This window comes from Nipponia nippon, unplaced genomic scaffold, assembly GCF_047370975.1.
Source record: "Nipponia nippon isolate SJK-2023a ecotype South Korea unplaced genomic scaffold, ASM4737097v1 scaffold_4, whole genome shotgun sequence".
Taxonomy (NCBI): Eukaryota; Metazoa; Chordata; class Aves; order Pelecaniformes; family Threskiornithidae; genus Nipponia; species Nipponia nippon.
In genome coordinates this window covers 93,132,386-93,148,738 of record NW_028262358.1, presented here as the reverse complement: position 1 = coordinate 93,148,738, position 16,353 = coordinate 93,132,386, and the positions used below count along the sequence as shown (strand labels likewise).

Below are 16,353 nucleotides of genomic sequence, written 5' to 3'. Positions count from 1 at the left end.
CCATGGGGCGCAGTCCTTCAGGAACAGACTGCTCCAGTGTGGGTCCCCCGCGGGGTCACAAGTCCTGCCAGCAAACCTGCTCCAGCGTGGGCTTCTCTACCCACGGCTCCACAGGTCCTTCCAGGAGCCTGCTCCAGCGCGGGCTTCCCATGGGGTCACAGCCTCCTTCAGGCATCCATCTGGCGTGGGGTCCTCCACGGCCTGCAGGTGTATATCTGCTCCACCATTAACCTCCATGGGCTGCATGGGGACAGCCTTGCCTCACCATGGTATTCACCAGAGGCTGCAGGGGAATCTCTGCTCCAGTGCCTGGAGCACCTCCTCCCCCTTCTTCTTCACTGACCTTAGAATCATAGAATCATTTAGGTTGGAAAAGACCTTTAAGATCATCAAGTCTGACCATTAACTTAGTGCTGCCAAGTCCACCACTAAACCATGTCCCTAAGCACCAGAGTGCACTGCAGCTCTTGTCTGGTCCAGATTTCTCACATGTTCTCCCGCAAGGTATGCGTGTGGGAGGGAACAACAAATATCCATATTTCCCCATAATGTAGGATGATGATGCAGCTCAGGTGCACTCTTAGACCATTTTGGCATAGCCTCTATTGGCTTCAACTAGATTAGCCTAGGATTAAGATATTCCTTCTCAACAGAAGTAAGAATATCAAAATAGAGTTTACATGTGGTGCATAAGAAAATGTTTCCTTTTAAAGCTCCTTTTCATTCCTTTACCACTTACTTGCCAATGTTACCTACTGTGGTGCTTATATATGATAAATAACCTCTGTCTTTATTAAAGGTATGTTCTTACAGTTGTTAATTTATTCTTTTTCTTGAAATATTCAGAAGAGAAGGAAGTTATTTTGCCTTCTTGGCCACTGCAAAACGTAGGAGCACAAAAGTTCACTGATCACCACCATAAGCTAAAAAAGGAATGATGAAAATATTTTGGCTAATTTAACTAACACTGGAAATCCTTAAAACTACAATGTCAAATGTTTTACCAATTGCTGAGGCAAATGCAGTATTAGCATTTAGTAATAACAGAGAAAACTCTTTTCCTAGAGGTTTCAGCAGCTGCAAAGAATCATTGCTTGTCGATGGAAGTAAAGACTGCTACGTCAAAAATAATGGCACTTTGATAACTTCAAGAATATTTTAAGAAAAGTATTTTTCCCTTGTCATATCACAAATGTGTCTTATCTTTCATATAATTGTACTGTCCTCATTTGTTATTAGTATCTTGCAGTGATATATATAATTTTTTTAAAATCAGCTCATAGAACTGTCCATAAAAGGAGTTTATATCAACAGCTGAAAGTAACTTTAATTTGAAGGTCAGCTTTAACAGAATTGATTTTTTACAGATTTTTGTGGTATGCCCACATCTACTTACATGAAGAAAATATTATTTTAAGTCTCTTAGCCTCTCCTCATATGAGAGATGCTCCAGTCTCTTAATTATCTTTGTGATCCTAAGCTGGAGTCACACCAGTAACTCCATGTCTGTCTTGTACTGGGGAGCCCAGTACTCCAGATGTGGCCTCACCATTGCTAAGTATATAGGAAGGGTCAGTAAAGGATCAGTAAAGGATTTAATAAAAACTGAACATGTTTTGAGGCCTATCTTTTTAACCAAAACTTCAGTAACTTTCTTAATTGAAAAGAAAAAAAGCTGATATACAGTTGGCAATATCCCAAAGGGTATTTTTAATGAGCTGTGTTGCTTATGCTATGGGTAACTCTTCAGAACAATTTATTTTTCGATCGTATGTAATCTGTATAAATGGTTGCATTGTACTTACCTTCCTCCTGTAGCAGCAGGGTGACATCAACACCTTGTCATTGTCTGTATTGTCTTAAAAAAAAAAGTTCTGGTTTCAAATATTTGCTAGAACCATTTTCATCATCCATCCAGCTTCCATTTCATGTCACACCTGACAGTTTCCCATGAGCAACTGAGAAACTTCTGCATAAACTACCATAAGCTTGGTTGCTGCTATCATGCTGGTCCATGCAAAAAATTTCTCTGCTCACTCTGGAGAGCACAGAGCCTTTGTATTTGAGGATATGAGGAAATGTCACTGTTGCTGTCACTGTCATGGTCACTATGGAAGTATGGATGTGATTTGACCAGCTTGACAACACTGGAGATAGTACTTAGGATAAATGTGAATTTCTGTTGCTCTGTCTGTTCTGTAAGTTTTGTGTACACACAATGCACAAGTTTCAGATATTGTTCCCTGGATAGCTTGGCTATGAAGAACATATAGGATGAAATCATCTTTCTATACCAGATTTTTAAGTATACAGGATAATCATAGGTGTATTTTTTTAGGCAGAGGAGAGATGCCCTAGAAATATATTTTAAGCTGAAATTTATATTTAATTTTTTTATATTGATATTACATGTATTTCAGTACAGTTCCCTAAAGCTTGGAACGAAGTTTTGGATTTCTTTTATTTTAGTGTTGAATAAATGTAAACTACTGTTGCTTCTGATAGAGATGAAAGGATTTTCTCTAGAACGAGCTTGTTTGGAAAATGAAATCTCTTTTAGCACATGCAGCTTAGATTTAATTATCCTGGGAAAAGGAATACATCCAGCTTTTGTCATGTGTAGTCTTTTTTCTTCCTCTGACAAAAAACCAGACATTTTCTGCAGCAACCTTAGTACATGAGATGAGGGAATCTCCACTGAAGTCTGAGGGAGTCCCTTTTTTGCCTCAAAATTTGCACCCAGTCCTTGTCCTGAGGTCAGGGAAATCCTCGTATTTCTTTCTAATTTTATTACACAACTCTGAAACACTTTTACATCAAAGGTACTCCAGCATTACAGTGCATTAAAAACTGTGAAACACTGGAGTCCTTCTTTGTTAAAAGGTTGATAAACCTCGGTAGATACTTTCATGCATGCCATCAACTTTTACAGGTCTATTTTGCAGTCAATACTCAGTACAGCTTTGCTATTAAAAATGCCCACTAAGTGGCAAGCGTTTGCTGTTTATGTAGCTGCTAGTGAGCTCTCCCAAAAGTTTTTTCACCGTGTCCTTCTCTGGTTTTCAAACGACAGCCCCCAACCTCCCCAAACTTGAGTAATGCCACATTTTAAATATGAAACTATATTCATTATTTTTATTTGGCATGTCTAACTCAGTGTTTGGGAACAGCGCACACATGCACACAACATTATGGTCACTGATGTTTGTTTCTGAGATGCCTGATATGTTCTTATTACAAGTGCTTTTCTTTGGGCTCAATCCTACCCTCTAAGGTCTATCAATACTGATACTGCTTCCTTTTTCCCTGATTTATTAACCTCATCTCACCTCTCTGCTTCAACAAATGAAAGAAAAAAGTTATTTTCCATGGTCTCACACCAGCCGCTATACCATGAAGTGTAAGACACGAAAGTTGGACAAAATGATAGCAGAGCTTGCAGAACTTTCTGCATGTATTTTCTAGCTGACGGTAACCAGAAAGTCCATAGTAAAACTGTCTAATCATCTTTTTGTTAACCTTATCTCCTTCACACCTGCCTTCCCTATCAGATTTGTACTGGTAAATATATTAAAGACAACAACAAATTATTGAAGCCAATCTTTTTTTATTTACTAAAGTTGCTGCTGGTGTATGGCTGGAAGCTACTGCAGGATACTACAGCACTTTGGTGCTCATCTGTTATCTTTGGATAACTTTTGCTAGTTTGCTCAGTACTATATAAAAGGTGTGGACACAGTTCTTGAGGCTGTGATATTATAAGCTATATAATCAGGGAAAACAGTCTTAGAGTTCCTTGGATGATAAAATGCATAATCTAGTCGGTCCCTGTTCTCAGTTTTGTGTTACTAAAATAATCTGTTCTATGGTGGAAGATGTTCTTATTTTAGGATTACTTATCACTTTTTCAACAAAGTGTTTTTTCTCCGGGTCCGATAACGAGTTAATGCGTTCGGATAAGTTAGTTGTCCGTTAGAATAGCTTGGTAAACCAATGTACCAACTGATGGGAGAAAAAGCATGAATGTTTTCTTAATGTTTGTCATCAGGGTTCAGACTTGCAGCTGAACAGGTTATTAAGTGTCATTGAATACATGACCAAGCTTAATACAGACTCTGTATCTGGGCCACACTTTTAAGAGGGCTGTAACAATTTGGCAGAAGATCAGAGAAGAACTACAAGAATTACACAAATTACACAAAATATAAAAAAAACCCCAAACTTGAAACTCTATAACAAGATCCTTAAAAAGTGCAATTTATTTAATTTATCCAATTGATGACTGAGTGACTAAATCATAGGCTTTTCCTGCATGGAAAGAAGATTTCTGAGACAGGCTTTTTTTTTAGCTGAACAAAATAACACATTACAGGAACTTAATGCTAGATAAATTCAGAGAAGCAGCAGAATGATTATTTTGGAATCTAAACAATAATTTGTGAAGTCATTAAGGGATGACTCAAGGAATGACCCTTTCTGTCATTGAGGGATTTTCTGTCAAGTGGTTCTTGAAATCTAACTTAAATGTCTTGAAGTGAGCAACTGAAGTCTGAGCAAATCACCCTAGGCTCTTCTGGAAAGATAACAGGCACCTTTTGAAAGTTGTTCATCTTATTGAGCTTCATTGTCTGTTTTAGGATGGGATTCAAAGTGTGTATCAAGGCAAACAGTGTTGGTACATGGAAAAAGGCACAGGAACATCAACACTTTAAAATGCACTAACATTCTGCTGATTTTTTTTTTTTAATTCCTATCTAAAAATGAACTATGAGAAACTTTGCAGCTCATTCATAGTATTTGGAAAAAATGTGCTGCAGAGTATGCAACACCCAATATTCTATACAATATAATCTAAATGCTCGTAATTTTTGAAAGTAGGTGGTTTTGTCCAAGTTCAGTAGAGAATATCTTTGCATTTAACTGAAACAACAATCAGAAGGATGCTTTATATATGAGCAGTCCTGGATGAGTCTGTGCTGCGGTACAGAAGCGTGCCTTCTCCATTTGTTAGATGAGGTAAACCTACATTGCTTGGATTCCTTTCAAATGTTTGCTACTGTATGATAATTTTGAAATAAAACTTATTCTGGGTACTCCTCCCCAAGTCAGAAAACTATTTCAGTCCTCTTCTCCACATTTTCCAGTATGAAAATCATCTCGGTTTCTCTGTCTGTACATGTAGACATTTAAAGGTAATGCTTGTAATTTATCCTGGCTGCATGATACGTTGGGATGTACAACAGCTGAATGACCACTTGAAAGTTGTGTAAGCACTTAGATGTGTGTTCCTGGAAGGACTAACCATCTGAATTCTTTCCAAACCCAGACTTTTGTTCTCTAATTTCCTTTTGTTGCCCTCTTGCCAGTAGGTTATAGAACTAGTACTAGAGAAAGTAAATCTACAACGCTAACTGTGCCAGAACAGCAAAGAACAACACATCATCGTTCACGATCTGTATCTCCTCACCGTGGCGACGATCAGGGCAGGACCCGTTCACGTTTACCAAATGTGCCATTACAGAGGTAGGCACCACAAGTTAGTGAAACACTGGGTGGTTTCAAGTTTTTGTAAACTGTCACTGTTAACGTTTCTCTTGTTCAGCAATTTTTCACAATTTTAAAAGGGTTTTTTTTGTATCTTAATTTAATAGTGTGGTATTTGAACTTGATGTATGCCTTTATTAATCATTCAAGAGCACTCATGAGATGAATCATAACTTTTTAAGACTTACCTCTTCTTACTGTTATTTTCTCTGTGATTCATCATCTGTGTACCATACCTAATATGTAGGTCTGGAAATGTTTTTTCAGTCAGTGCCTGAATCTTGTATGAAGCCACTTAAGTATATTTGTAGGATAATAAATAGTGGCATGTACAAATTGTATGATAACTATGAATTGAGCTAATTTTGAATTAACAGCAAGCTGAAATTACCAATTGTATTTATAATGTGACATTTTTAATGGAAGAAGTAAAAAATACTTTACAGAATCAGACAGTTATTTATAAAGCTCTATTTTCTGCATGTACTGCTTTTAATAGACAACGTATTAATAGGAGAATCCTTTTCGAGCTTTTCATTTGCATGCTTTATGCTTTTTTTGAATAGTGTCATACAGACTGTTTAAGCACAAAACTTGACCCACTTGATTTTGCTTGTTTTATTGTGCAGGGCAATAAGCTTTTCTTGCAGCCTCTCATGGAACCCTAAAAATCAGCCAGTTTTTACCAGTTTTCCTTTCCTCCAATTTCTAGGAAGCTTTGTTCTTGAATTACTGCAAGAGCTTGAAGTTTTGCACTAGCAACATCATTACCCACTAGCTGTGGCAGTTTACTGAAAATCTACCCTGCTTAGCTGAATTTTGTGTTCAAAATTCTGTGCCACAGTACTGTCCTTATCCATTGTTTCTATGTCTAGTTTTTTGGAGTTCCATCACTGATTATTTAATACCAGAAATCTGCAATGTTTCAAAGTGATGCTAAGTTCTGGAAAACCGGCTTCTCTTCCCAGCTGAGAATCCTGATGGTTTTGCTTCTGCCTTTCCATCCTCCGTGCCATATATACTGTTCTTGTGCATTGAAATTTGTGTGCTGCTTCAGTCTCTGCATGCATCTCCCTCTCTTACATCAGTTCTTACATCTATTTCACTACCCACCAAATCACTTGCTGTTGCATTTCTCATTTTTTTGAGAGCTTCTCATTCTGCTTTTGCAAACAATTAATATGTGCTCTTGTTGTATCTTTCTGTCTACAAGCACAACACACAAATGAAATATTTCATAGTCAATTCCACCCATCCTTTCCTTTTATGCTTTGAAAAACTAATGCTTCTTGTTCCAATGGCAGTTATTAAACTAAAGGAAGAGTCTGCCCTTCAAGAAGTAGTTTCTTTTCTTGTTCTTTTCCATGTGAAGAGAGCTTTAAATTACTGTCATGGAGGTCAGAGCCTACTTGCATTTATACAAAATCATACCACTTTTGTATAACGCTTAGTCTGAGATGGATAAAATCTGCTGCAAGTTCCCATATCCTATCCTAGAATTTTTTAAAGAATACTTGGAGATACCTGAAAAAAGTTGACAGCCCAAAATCAGCCCTTTAGAAATCTGGCTATGAATCTACAAATGCATAAAACTTAATTTCATGTGAGGTATTTTCAGTTCTTGTGTTATCTCAGTTATTCTTTAAGTACAGGCTTTGAAAATGCCATTACTGAATCCATCAGTGTACACAGAAACAGGCATGTACTTCTAAATATGGTAGAAATGTCTGCTTTCTATACTTAGAGGTGGGTTTTTTTTTTAAATCTTAGGAACTGATATTTTTTTAGAAGTCATATATTAACAATTTAATTATTAAAGGCTTCCTTCAGCCAACTTATACTGTAATCCATTAAGCTGTGTTATTTTTGAGAAAACAAGATTATCATACATATTTCTGCCTTTCAGGAGTTTAGATGAAATTCATCAAATGAGAAGATCACGTTCTCCAACTAGACACCATGATGCCTCCAGAACTCCAGTTGATTATAGATCCAGAGACATGGATAGTCAGTATTTGTCTGATCAAGAAAGGTACATCGTCAGCCTGAACTTGGAAACAAGTTTAAAAATGTCTTTGTTGGTTTGTCTGATTTTCAAGTATTCAGTAGAAACATGACTGATAGTAATGGGGAAGGGAGAGAAATCATCCTAACTGACAAATCTAGTGTCATGGTTAAATTATCTATGCCTCTTTTTTGGTAAAACTGTGCTCTGGGTTGACAGTAATAACAGGTATCTAGAGTAACGGTTTTTGGGTGTTTATCCTAGAGTATTTTGCTGTTTGTTTCATGAATGAAGCCCAGAGATCTTTGCTAGAAAACCATAAACCTATACGTATGCTCTATCTATACTTGTAACTCAGAATTTTTCTGTTTTGGTAGCCAGGAAACACCAGGCATGCCTTCCTACTAGTTGGGAGTTGCATATGCTATGATTTGCATTCCTGTGCTTATAGATTTTGAACATCTATATATGCAGTCTCACAGCATCTTATGTAACATTCTGGTGAACTTGGTACAGTACCCAAGCATAGCAAGGATAGTTGTGGTGCTTGTAATTAGCAAAAATCTCTAATCTTAGATGCGTGACGTACACATCTCTCCCTGGTGTACGTGCAGTGGCTACACTCCTCAGAGAATGCTTAGTCTCTCCTGGTAGGCATTGTTTTCAGTGGTCTAGGAATATCTTCTAATAAAATGGAAGAAAACAAGAATATCTGTCTAGTTTATAGCTGAAAAAACTTTAAAATGTGTTTCAGTTCAGTATTTGAGAAACATGATGATGACAGTCACATAGATTATCAATGTTTGTGGGTTGTTTACTTAATCATATAGCTAAACTATAATGGCAAACTTTTACCATTCATACATGATCAATTGTCCTAGGAAAGTCTTCGGATTTTTATTTTTTTTGCACTAAGTTAGTATTTTTTATGAGTAAGGATGACAAAACTTTTCAAAATGATCCATTAAATTCAATACAAAACATACATTTCATAGTGATGTGAAGACATGTAAAGAATAAATCATAAAAACCTCTGGAACTCTGTCCAGTTTTGAAGCAACATAGAAATTGAATAACAGATGGCTTTTGCAGTTAAAGTAGTTCAGTTTTGTATATGATCTTGCCTGTTTTGCTTTTTTAATGTGATAACATACATATGGGAATCAATGAGTTTTTTGGAACATTTTAAAATTCCACCTTATAGGCAAGAAGTACGTACAGATTTGTCTAAGTTGGATTGTTGTACTGAATTTCCTTTCAGAGGTGAATTGAAATGCTTTTTAAAAGTAGTAGTCAGATTTATAGTTAAGCTAATTCAAGTAATTTCCACTTGTTGCAAATGTTAATTTTACTATTTATTATAAGTAGTGATATATTCAAAAGATTCCTGAAAATATTTATTGAATAGATTTCTTATTCAGCAGATCTGAAGAGGAAGAGACATTAAAAAGTAGCTTTTGTCAGTAGAAGTAAATACAGTTAACTGTCTAGAAAATTTTCTTCCAGTAAATCCTCAAACTATGACATAAATGTTGATATATGCATGGATTATGCTTGGAGAGCAGGGCTTGCATTGAGGCTTGCTTGGAGATGAGCCATCAGACCAGAGCCACAGCAGCAATGGGCTGCTGGAGTAAGACACATTCTTCAGTTCTTTTCAATGTTCAGAAAACGCTTTTCAGAAGTTTAAAGATCAGATATGAAGGATATACATGGCTTACTTGCAGGATTTAAAGATGAGTCCATGTACTCTCTTGAGTAATAATCTCATGTGCAGTGGTCTTTTTCCCGTTTTCCTTTTCGTCTTTCCCCCAGATTTCTTCAGTTGTGGAGACTGTTTAACTTGTGCAGGTTTTACTGTCTTTCAGTACATAAAAGCAGCATCATAGGGAAGATCAAAACCAGCTTTTGTTGAGGAAGATTCTCTATCACATCCAAGGATTTAAAAGGATTTAAAAAAATCTTTATTCAGTATCAATAGTAGTACAAGTATTATGTGTTGTTCATTTACTGAACCCTTCATCTAAACAAGTACATTCATGTAGATACCTAACCTAAACTTGGTTTGAAAGGTGAGTAATTACCTGATAGTTACATGGCAGAAATTGCAGTTGCTGATTATTTTTGACCATTTTCTCAATGATCTGTTATTGGTCCCAAATTAATATTGAATATTCTGAATAGATCTTTGTAAAAATAGTTATTATAGTCTCCTGCTAAAGCATCTGGTGTGATAAATTTCCAATGGAACTGATTTGTCCACTTCACCTTTTTCATATATATTTATATACATATATACACATGTATATGTGTGTATATATATAAATCTGTTAGGAAAACCTTTATTAGGAAATCTAGCTAAGCAGTATACTTCGCTCTGAATTTAGGATCGTCATCCAAGTTTCAAGGACGTGGCCCTTATAATTTTTTTTAGTGTTTCTTTTATTCCTAATTAAAGTCTATTAATGTGAGTACTAAAATATTCACATTAGAAAACACTGGTTTTAGAATAATAATCTTTATTTTAAATGTCTCCAAACCAGTTCTAATTTATTATAGAACTCTTAGTATCTTCTTGTATTATCAGTAATCTACTGTGATGGATTCTCTTGCTTTTTTTTTTAACTTGAAGTTTTCATGCTGGATTTCCTATTTTATATCCCTTTTCTGGATGAATTTTATATTACTGTTTGCCATGGACCTATTACAATAGATACTCTTTGGCCTAGTAAAGGTAGAGTAAATATGCACGAAGTACCTTATGATTTAATGTGGATTTTGCATCTACTTTCAATGCTTAAGAAAATGGTAACTTTTTTCCTAAAATGCATATTTATTTGTAATTTGGAAAATTCTGTCACTCCTCTGAGCTTATGAATGGAAATTTTGCTTAAAAAAAAAAAAAAAAATTCAGTTCACCTTTAATACATTTTGTTGCATCAAAATCAGGCCTGTGGTTCCAGATGCAAAGTTAAATCTCACACGTGACTCACAAGCCATTATTTCAAGCTGGCCAGTTTAGAATTTTAGATAAATATTACCTATACTGCATCAATTAAATGGGTCATTTTATAATGGCATGGAGCACAAAACCCATTGAACAACTGCTGCTTTATCTATTTTGTAATCTCTTCTCTCTTTGTCGCCATAGAACTTACTTCATATGATTCCCTGCTTCTTTTAAAATAGCATGTTTCCATGAAGTTTAGCTTTAATTTCGTATTTACAATAATTAGGAGGTTTGGAGCTTGGTCTTTCTGACTGTGTTGAAGTGCATAAAACTACAAGATTAATTCAAGGGATATTTCATATCATAGTCATATTTACCATAGGCATAAATATGTATTAATTTTACCATCTTGCCAGCTGTAGCATGTGTTTGGTTACAGTAAATGAAGAATAGAATAAACAGCTGATTTTCTCTGTTGGAAACAATAAGAAACAAAAACTCTAATGGCTGATTAGCAATTTTTTTTTGTTTCTTTAGGATTGCCTTACAAAATACTGTCAAGAGCTATGAGTCAGAATTTATATTTGTCCAAACGTAATACTTCCAGTGAACATACATTTTTGTTTTTCCTGAAAGGGTGACTGGGTACTCTTCCCATAAACTGATTTGCAGTAAATTAGTAGCAAACCCTCCCTGCTTTTTCATGTATGTTTTTGTGGCTTAGGAAGAAAAAAAAACCCAAACAACAAGCATCATTTTTTTTTTCTAAAGTATTTCTTCATTAATTAGTTCATGAGAAAGGAGGTTATTAGAGAAATGTAGCTGTTTTATCGATTTCTTTTGTCATGAAGAGCTCTGAAACAGTACTTCTGAATTTTGAAATGAGAAATCTCACAAAATTAAGTGCCACGCTAAAAGCAATTTCTTGAAAATGTAGCTATCACAGGCATTTTTTGTCTCATATTCTTTGAGAAGTGCAGTCTGGGTTTGAACATTATCAGACTATCTGAGTGGAAGCTTCTTGTTTCTTTTTATGTTTTCATTTGCATATCATTGGCATAACCCATGTCATCTAATGCTTCATAATTATATCTGTTTCACTCACCACCCATCCTGTCTGTGCAGTGAGCTTCTTATGCTGCCCAGAGCAAAACGAGGAAGAAGTGCAGAGTGCCTACATACCATCAGGTAAATACAGGAATTCGGTAATCATGAAGACATCCGGTTAGTTGTCTATACTTTTTGTGCCCGACTTTTTCCCATAGCGGTATTTAGTCCCAGTAAGTAAAGAACTTCCTAGTGCGTTGTGATCCAGGTGTCAGCTGTTCTTTTTTGTTCGTTTTAATTCAGATCGAAATGTGTATGTATGTTTGTGAACTTCAGTAGTAAGGATTAAAGCAGTTGAAGAAATTCTGATTTTTAAGTTGTATTTTGTGGCAGATTTTCTGTCTAGTCACAGAAGTCCTGATCTCCCAATGCATGACAGTGTTGTTATAATTTCAAACATTCCTTTTTAGTTGTTTTTATGTTTTCTTTTATTTGCATTTTTATGTTTATATTACGACCATGCACAAGCCAACAATCTTTACTTGTTGTGACACCTAACATCATGCTGATTTTGGTCACTTGTAGAGGAAAGAACAGTGATTAATGAGGGCTCACTGGGAACCCCAGATTTGAGGGGTTACTTGTCTTTTTATCTACAAATTGTGCTATAAATTAAATCCAGGCATAAACTTTGTAGTTTGGGCTCATCTTCAGTCTTCATTAATTTCTCGTTCCAAAGCTTGGAGCTCCCTTTCTCAACTCTTCCCAATGCTGTGAAACTAAACTGGACTGAAATATCTTTATCTGACAAATCTAACTCTGCCTTCCCCCCCCGCCGCTGCCTTTTTTTTCTGCCACATCTGTTAACCTTGTTAAAAATACGTGTCAGATTGGGTAGAAAATCTTCCAGTTAGGATCAGTAAAAATGTAGGTCGGAGTTGAATTAGTTAACCATTCAACTACTTCAACCAAGTAGTTAACCATTTTTCTGTTCAGGATCTGGGTGTTGCTAAGAGTTTTGTGTCAGTGCTACATGTTTAAAACCATCAAACTTTTAAAAACACATTGTCTAATGTACCTATTCATTTACTTGGTGCAGAATTTTCCCCTACAGAGTAGGGGTTTTTTTAATATGCCTTGGGTTTCTTTAATTCTCTTTGTCGAATTTGAAACAGCATCAAAGATGCTGTGATAGGGTTCTGTTAGAAGGCACCATAGTATAAAGGTAAAATAATAAACATGAAAACTTAAAAAAAAAAAAATCTGTGTATCAGTGAAGCTGTTAAATTAAAATTTAAGTTTTCATTATCAGTAGAAAGAGTTTCGTTCTCATACTTCAGCCAAAAACGTTTTTTCCTCAACATTTTAGGTTTCAAAGGTTAATAATTTCTTTTACTCGCTGTTATTTTATGTCAGCTTATTGTCATATAGCAGCAATTTTTCCTGCCTCCTTCCTATGGCCTTTTCTTTCTTCTGTATCCTGTATAGCTTAACCCCCCTCCTTGCCCCCAGGTCTATGCTTTTTCCTTTCCGTCTTAAAGATTGCAATTTTCATTAGAATACTCAATGACAATGCTTAAATTCTCACTTAATTAATGAAGTAAATATTGTATTATGAACTTTTGATGCACTTTGCCCAGCCATTATAGATTTCCAATAGTTTTACAAATCTACTAACCAGTCTGGCCAGTTAACCAGCTAAAATTGTGCATGGGCAGCAATAGACTTACGTAAGAGCTACACTGAATTCAGAGATACAGCCCTTTCTTGCTTTTTTCCTTATTCTAATTATTGCTGTTATTTTTTTATGATCAAGAAAAGTAACAAATTCACTCCTTTAAAGTAACAGTAATGGTATACTGTAAAACACAATGGTCCTTTTAATAATGTATTGAAGGTGAATATAAGGGCAATAGAAGCCCATAAGTTGATTTTTTAAAATTTAACTCTGAGGCTTATACAGCCTAATCCAAGTTTGAATAATACCCGGAAAATTGCCAATATCCATCCTTGACTGAATAGTCTCAAAAACCCTTTCAACAAAAATTTGGTCTGCGCATTGGTTGCCGTCTTTTGTCCTTTCTCATTTGTAGTGGCCTGACATTTTTTCATGTTAGAAACATAATAAGGCTTTATCCTTGTTTTCTGGACAGCTTGCTGAATAATGTTTTAGTTAATTGTTGAGACAGCTTCAGCTTAAAACGGGAAAGAAATGTTAAGGGCTTCATGTTAAATGAAAGAAATATTAATATGAGATAGTCCAAGCTACAAAGTTAAGATATATGGTTAGTTTAATACATCAGTTTAGAATAATAGTAGTCCTAGCTGTCCATCCTGTCCATCTGTATGCAATTATTGACTGATAGCAGAAATGGTGGAAGGACGTGTGTACCTATGCCATAGAGCATGGGTGGTCACAGTCCATGTCTTAGGTCACACCTACTTTGATTGGTAGTATCTGCTAGTATGCCAGGATTGACCTGATGGACAACCATTCTTTTATTCCAACTTTTCAACGTCACAGTGACTGCTGGTAGAGATGTCAGCAGTGATTAAACTGTACAAGAATGGTCAGAGCTCCTCTGTTAAATCCCTCAGGATTTTACAAACACTGGGGTTTCCAGGCAGAGAGTTGTTTCATCTGTCTGTGATACAGCCAGGCTTGTAATGTTGATCTGCTGTGCCTAGGTCCAAGCCTTAATAGGAATCAAAATGTCCTATTGGAACAGACTGTTCTTGAAGCTGCAAAATTCTCAAGGCTGCTGGTCCTTCTGCTACTAGCACCACAGCTGTGTCCTGGTAGGATATGTGGAAAATTGTTAGAACTTGATTATTAACCCTTAACCATTAAATGGCCATGATTCCCATTCGGCAGCCACTGTCTGCCTTTAAATTTCTCCCTTGCTTACTGGGTAGAGCTGGATAATAAAGCAAACATTTCTGGTTCTAAAATCTCATGCACTGTGAGTGATGATATTAGACAGTTGTCATATAGCATCTCAGAGCAGCTATGCTGCTGTGCTGGCTGATGTAGTAGATATCCTAGGGTTTTTTTAATTAGCTTATTATTAATAGCATTTAATTTACTTTTAGATTTTGAAGCTGATACACCACTTCAAAAAGACTTCCACATTCAAAAATGCCAGATGTTAATACATCTATAATTGATTTTGTGATACTATATCACTGTTTTAGCAAGCTTTTAATGCTTAGCTACTGAAGAGGTTAATGTCTCTGTATGTCTAAATAAGGCATTACTGAGAGAAATAAACAAGTTTAATAAGAACCTAATCCTTTACAACAATTTGTATATTTTAACTAAAAATCTCTAAAAATGTAATTGAGATTACTTTCATTACAAGGAAAAAAATCTGAGCTGTACTAGTGTTGTCATGTGTTCATGGACTGTATTAACAAAAGTGTAAATAAAAAAATTTGTCCCTCTGATAGCTGTCACAGTAGTTGAGTTGAGTTGAGAAAAATATATATTGAGAAATTTACTCTTACAGCTATTAAATGTAGTAGAATATTATGCGTTTATTTTATGTTCTGGTCAGTCGTGCTTTACCTTTATCTGTCTTTTTATTTCTGGCATGTTTTTGTGTTGTTCTGTTTTCTTTTCTATTCCACCACATTCAAGAAATTCTATTAGGCACTATAAAACATTACCACCCAAGATGCCTTTACTAGAAAATGGTACTCATTGGAACCTATACAGGTAAGAAGTGTTTAGAGTCCACTTTAAGTAGTTAGTTCCTTTTTAAAAAAAAAATAGTCTTGCCTTGTTAAATAAAAAAAAAAATGTTTCATACAGTTTTTATAACTAAGAGATAAGGGATATAATCCTAAAATAACTTCATATAACTGTCTAAATTAACCCCTACATTACAAAAAAAAAAAAAAAACAAACAAAAAAAAATGAAAAACAAAACCACTGTGTATTAGGTAGTTTTCTTCACTGTTAAAATTATATGTTGCATGTTTTTCTTTGTTACATTCTTTTGTTCATGTGTATGATTTTGGTTACATGTCAAATTTATTTTCATTTTGTTTAAATAGTATTAATTTACAAAGCTCAACTCTTCCTGCATGCGCTAAGACCAAATCAGTGATTAGACAGGATATTTCACTCCTTCGTGATTGCCTTAATTCACAAATACCGAAATTTGGAGACGATCTGCTGGTTAGGTAAGAAACTGAGGATTAATTCCTCCCTCCTGTTTGGTATCTCATGTGGATTTGCAAAATAAATGAGCTTCACTGTAAAGAGATTTCACATAATATGTAGTGTATCACATCCTTTTCTGCTGGCCTAAGATTTACTGCTGTTAATAAAGATTTAAATTTATTGTTTGGTATTTCTCATTCCACTTTCTTACAAGTGGATGTTGTTCTGTCTCATTCAGTTTTAAACATTTCAACGATCTTAGCAAAAAAATTCTAGCAGTCTTTTGTTTGCTTTTATTTTCTAAACAAATCTTGGCACTGTCATCCAGTCAGCTCTTTTACGTTTTCCTTAATTAAATCATTGTGATTCTACATTTTCTGTAAAGAAAGCATTATTTTATGAGTTAATATCTAACATTGTATTCCTTTCTTTGTTTTCTTTTTCTTTCTCTTCTACCATTGGATGCAATGCACTGGCACTAGTGAACTACAGCCCTCCCTTGACAGGGCTAGGAGTGCTAGTACCAACTGCTTGAGACCAGATACTAGTTTGCATTCACCAGAACGAGAAAGGTATAAAATAAAAACTTATGAATTTCTTGTCATCTGTGCTGGTGATCTTTATCAGTTTTGTTTTTCT

General features: G+C 35.4%; 1 protein-coding gene across 40 annotated transcripts in view; it reads left to right on the top strand.

Moving 5' to 3' along the window:
- The window catches only part of RIMS1 (regulating synaptic membrane exocytosis 1), a 344,078-nt gene that overhangs the window by 209,880 nt on the left and 117,845 nt on the right, over positions 1-16,353 (top strand). For 20 of the 40 annotated variants that reach the window (XM_087773415.1, XM_087773414.1, XM_087773379.1 and 17 more), the window contains 4 exons: positions 5,367-5,523; positions 7,451-7,576; positions 11,625-11,687; positions 16,197-16,286. In XM_087773415.1, coding sequence (XP_087629541.1) covers positions 5,367-5,523; positions 7,451-7,576; positions 11,625-11,687; positions 16,197-16,286 — 436 coding nt within the window. Of the gene's footprint in view, positions 1-5,366; positions 5,524-7,450; positions 7,577-11,624; positions 11,688-15,186; positions 15,265-15,620; positions 15,735-16,196; positions 16,287-16,353 lie in introns of all 40 variants that reach the window. The other 20 variants (XM_087773416.1, XM_087773380.1, XM_087773403.1 and 17 more) reach the window with 5 other exon arrangements.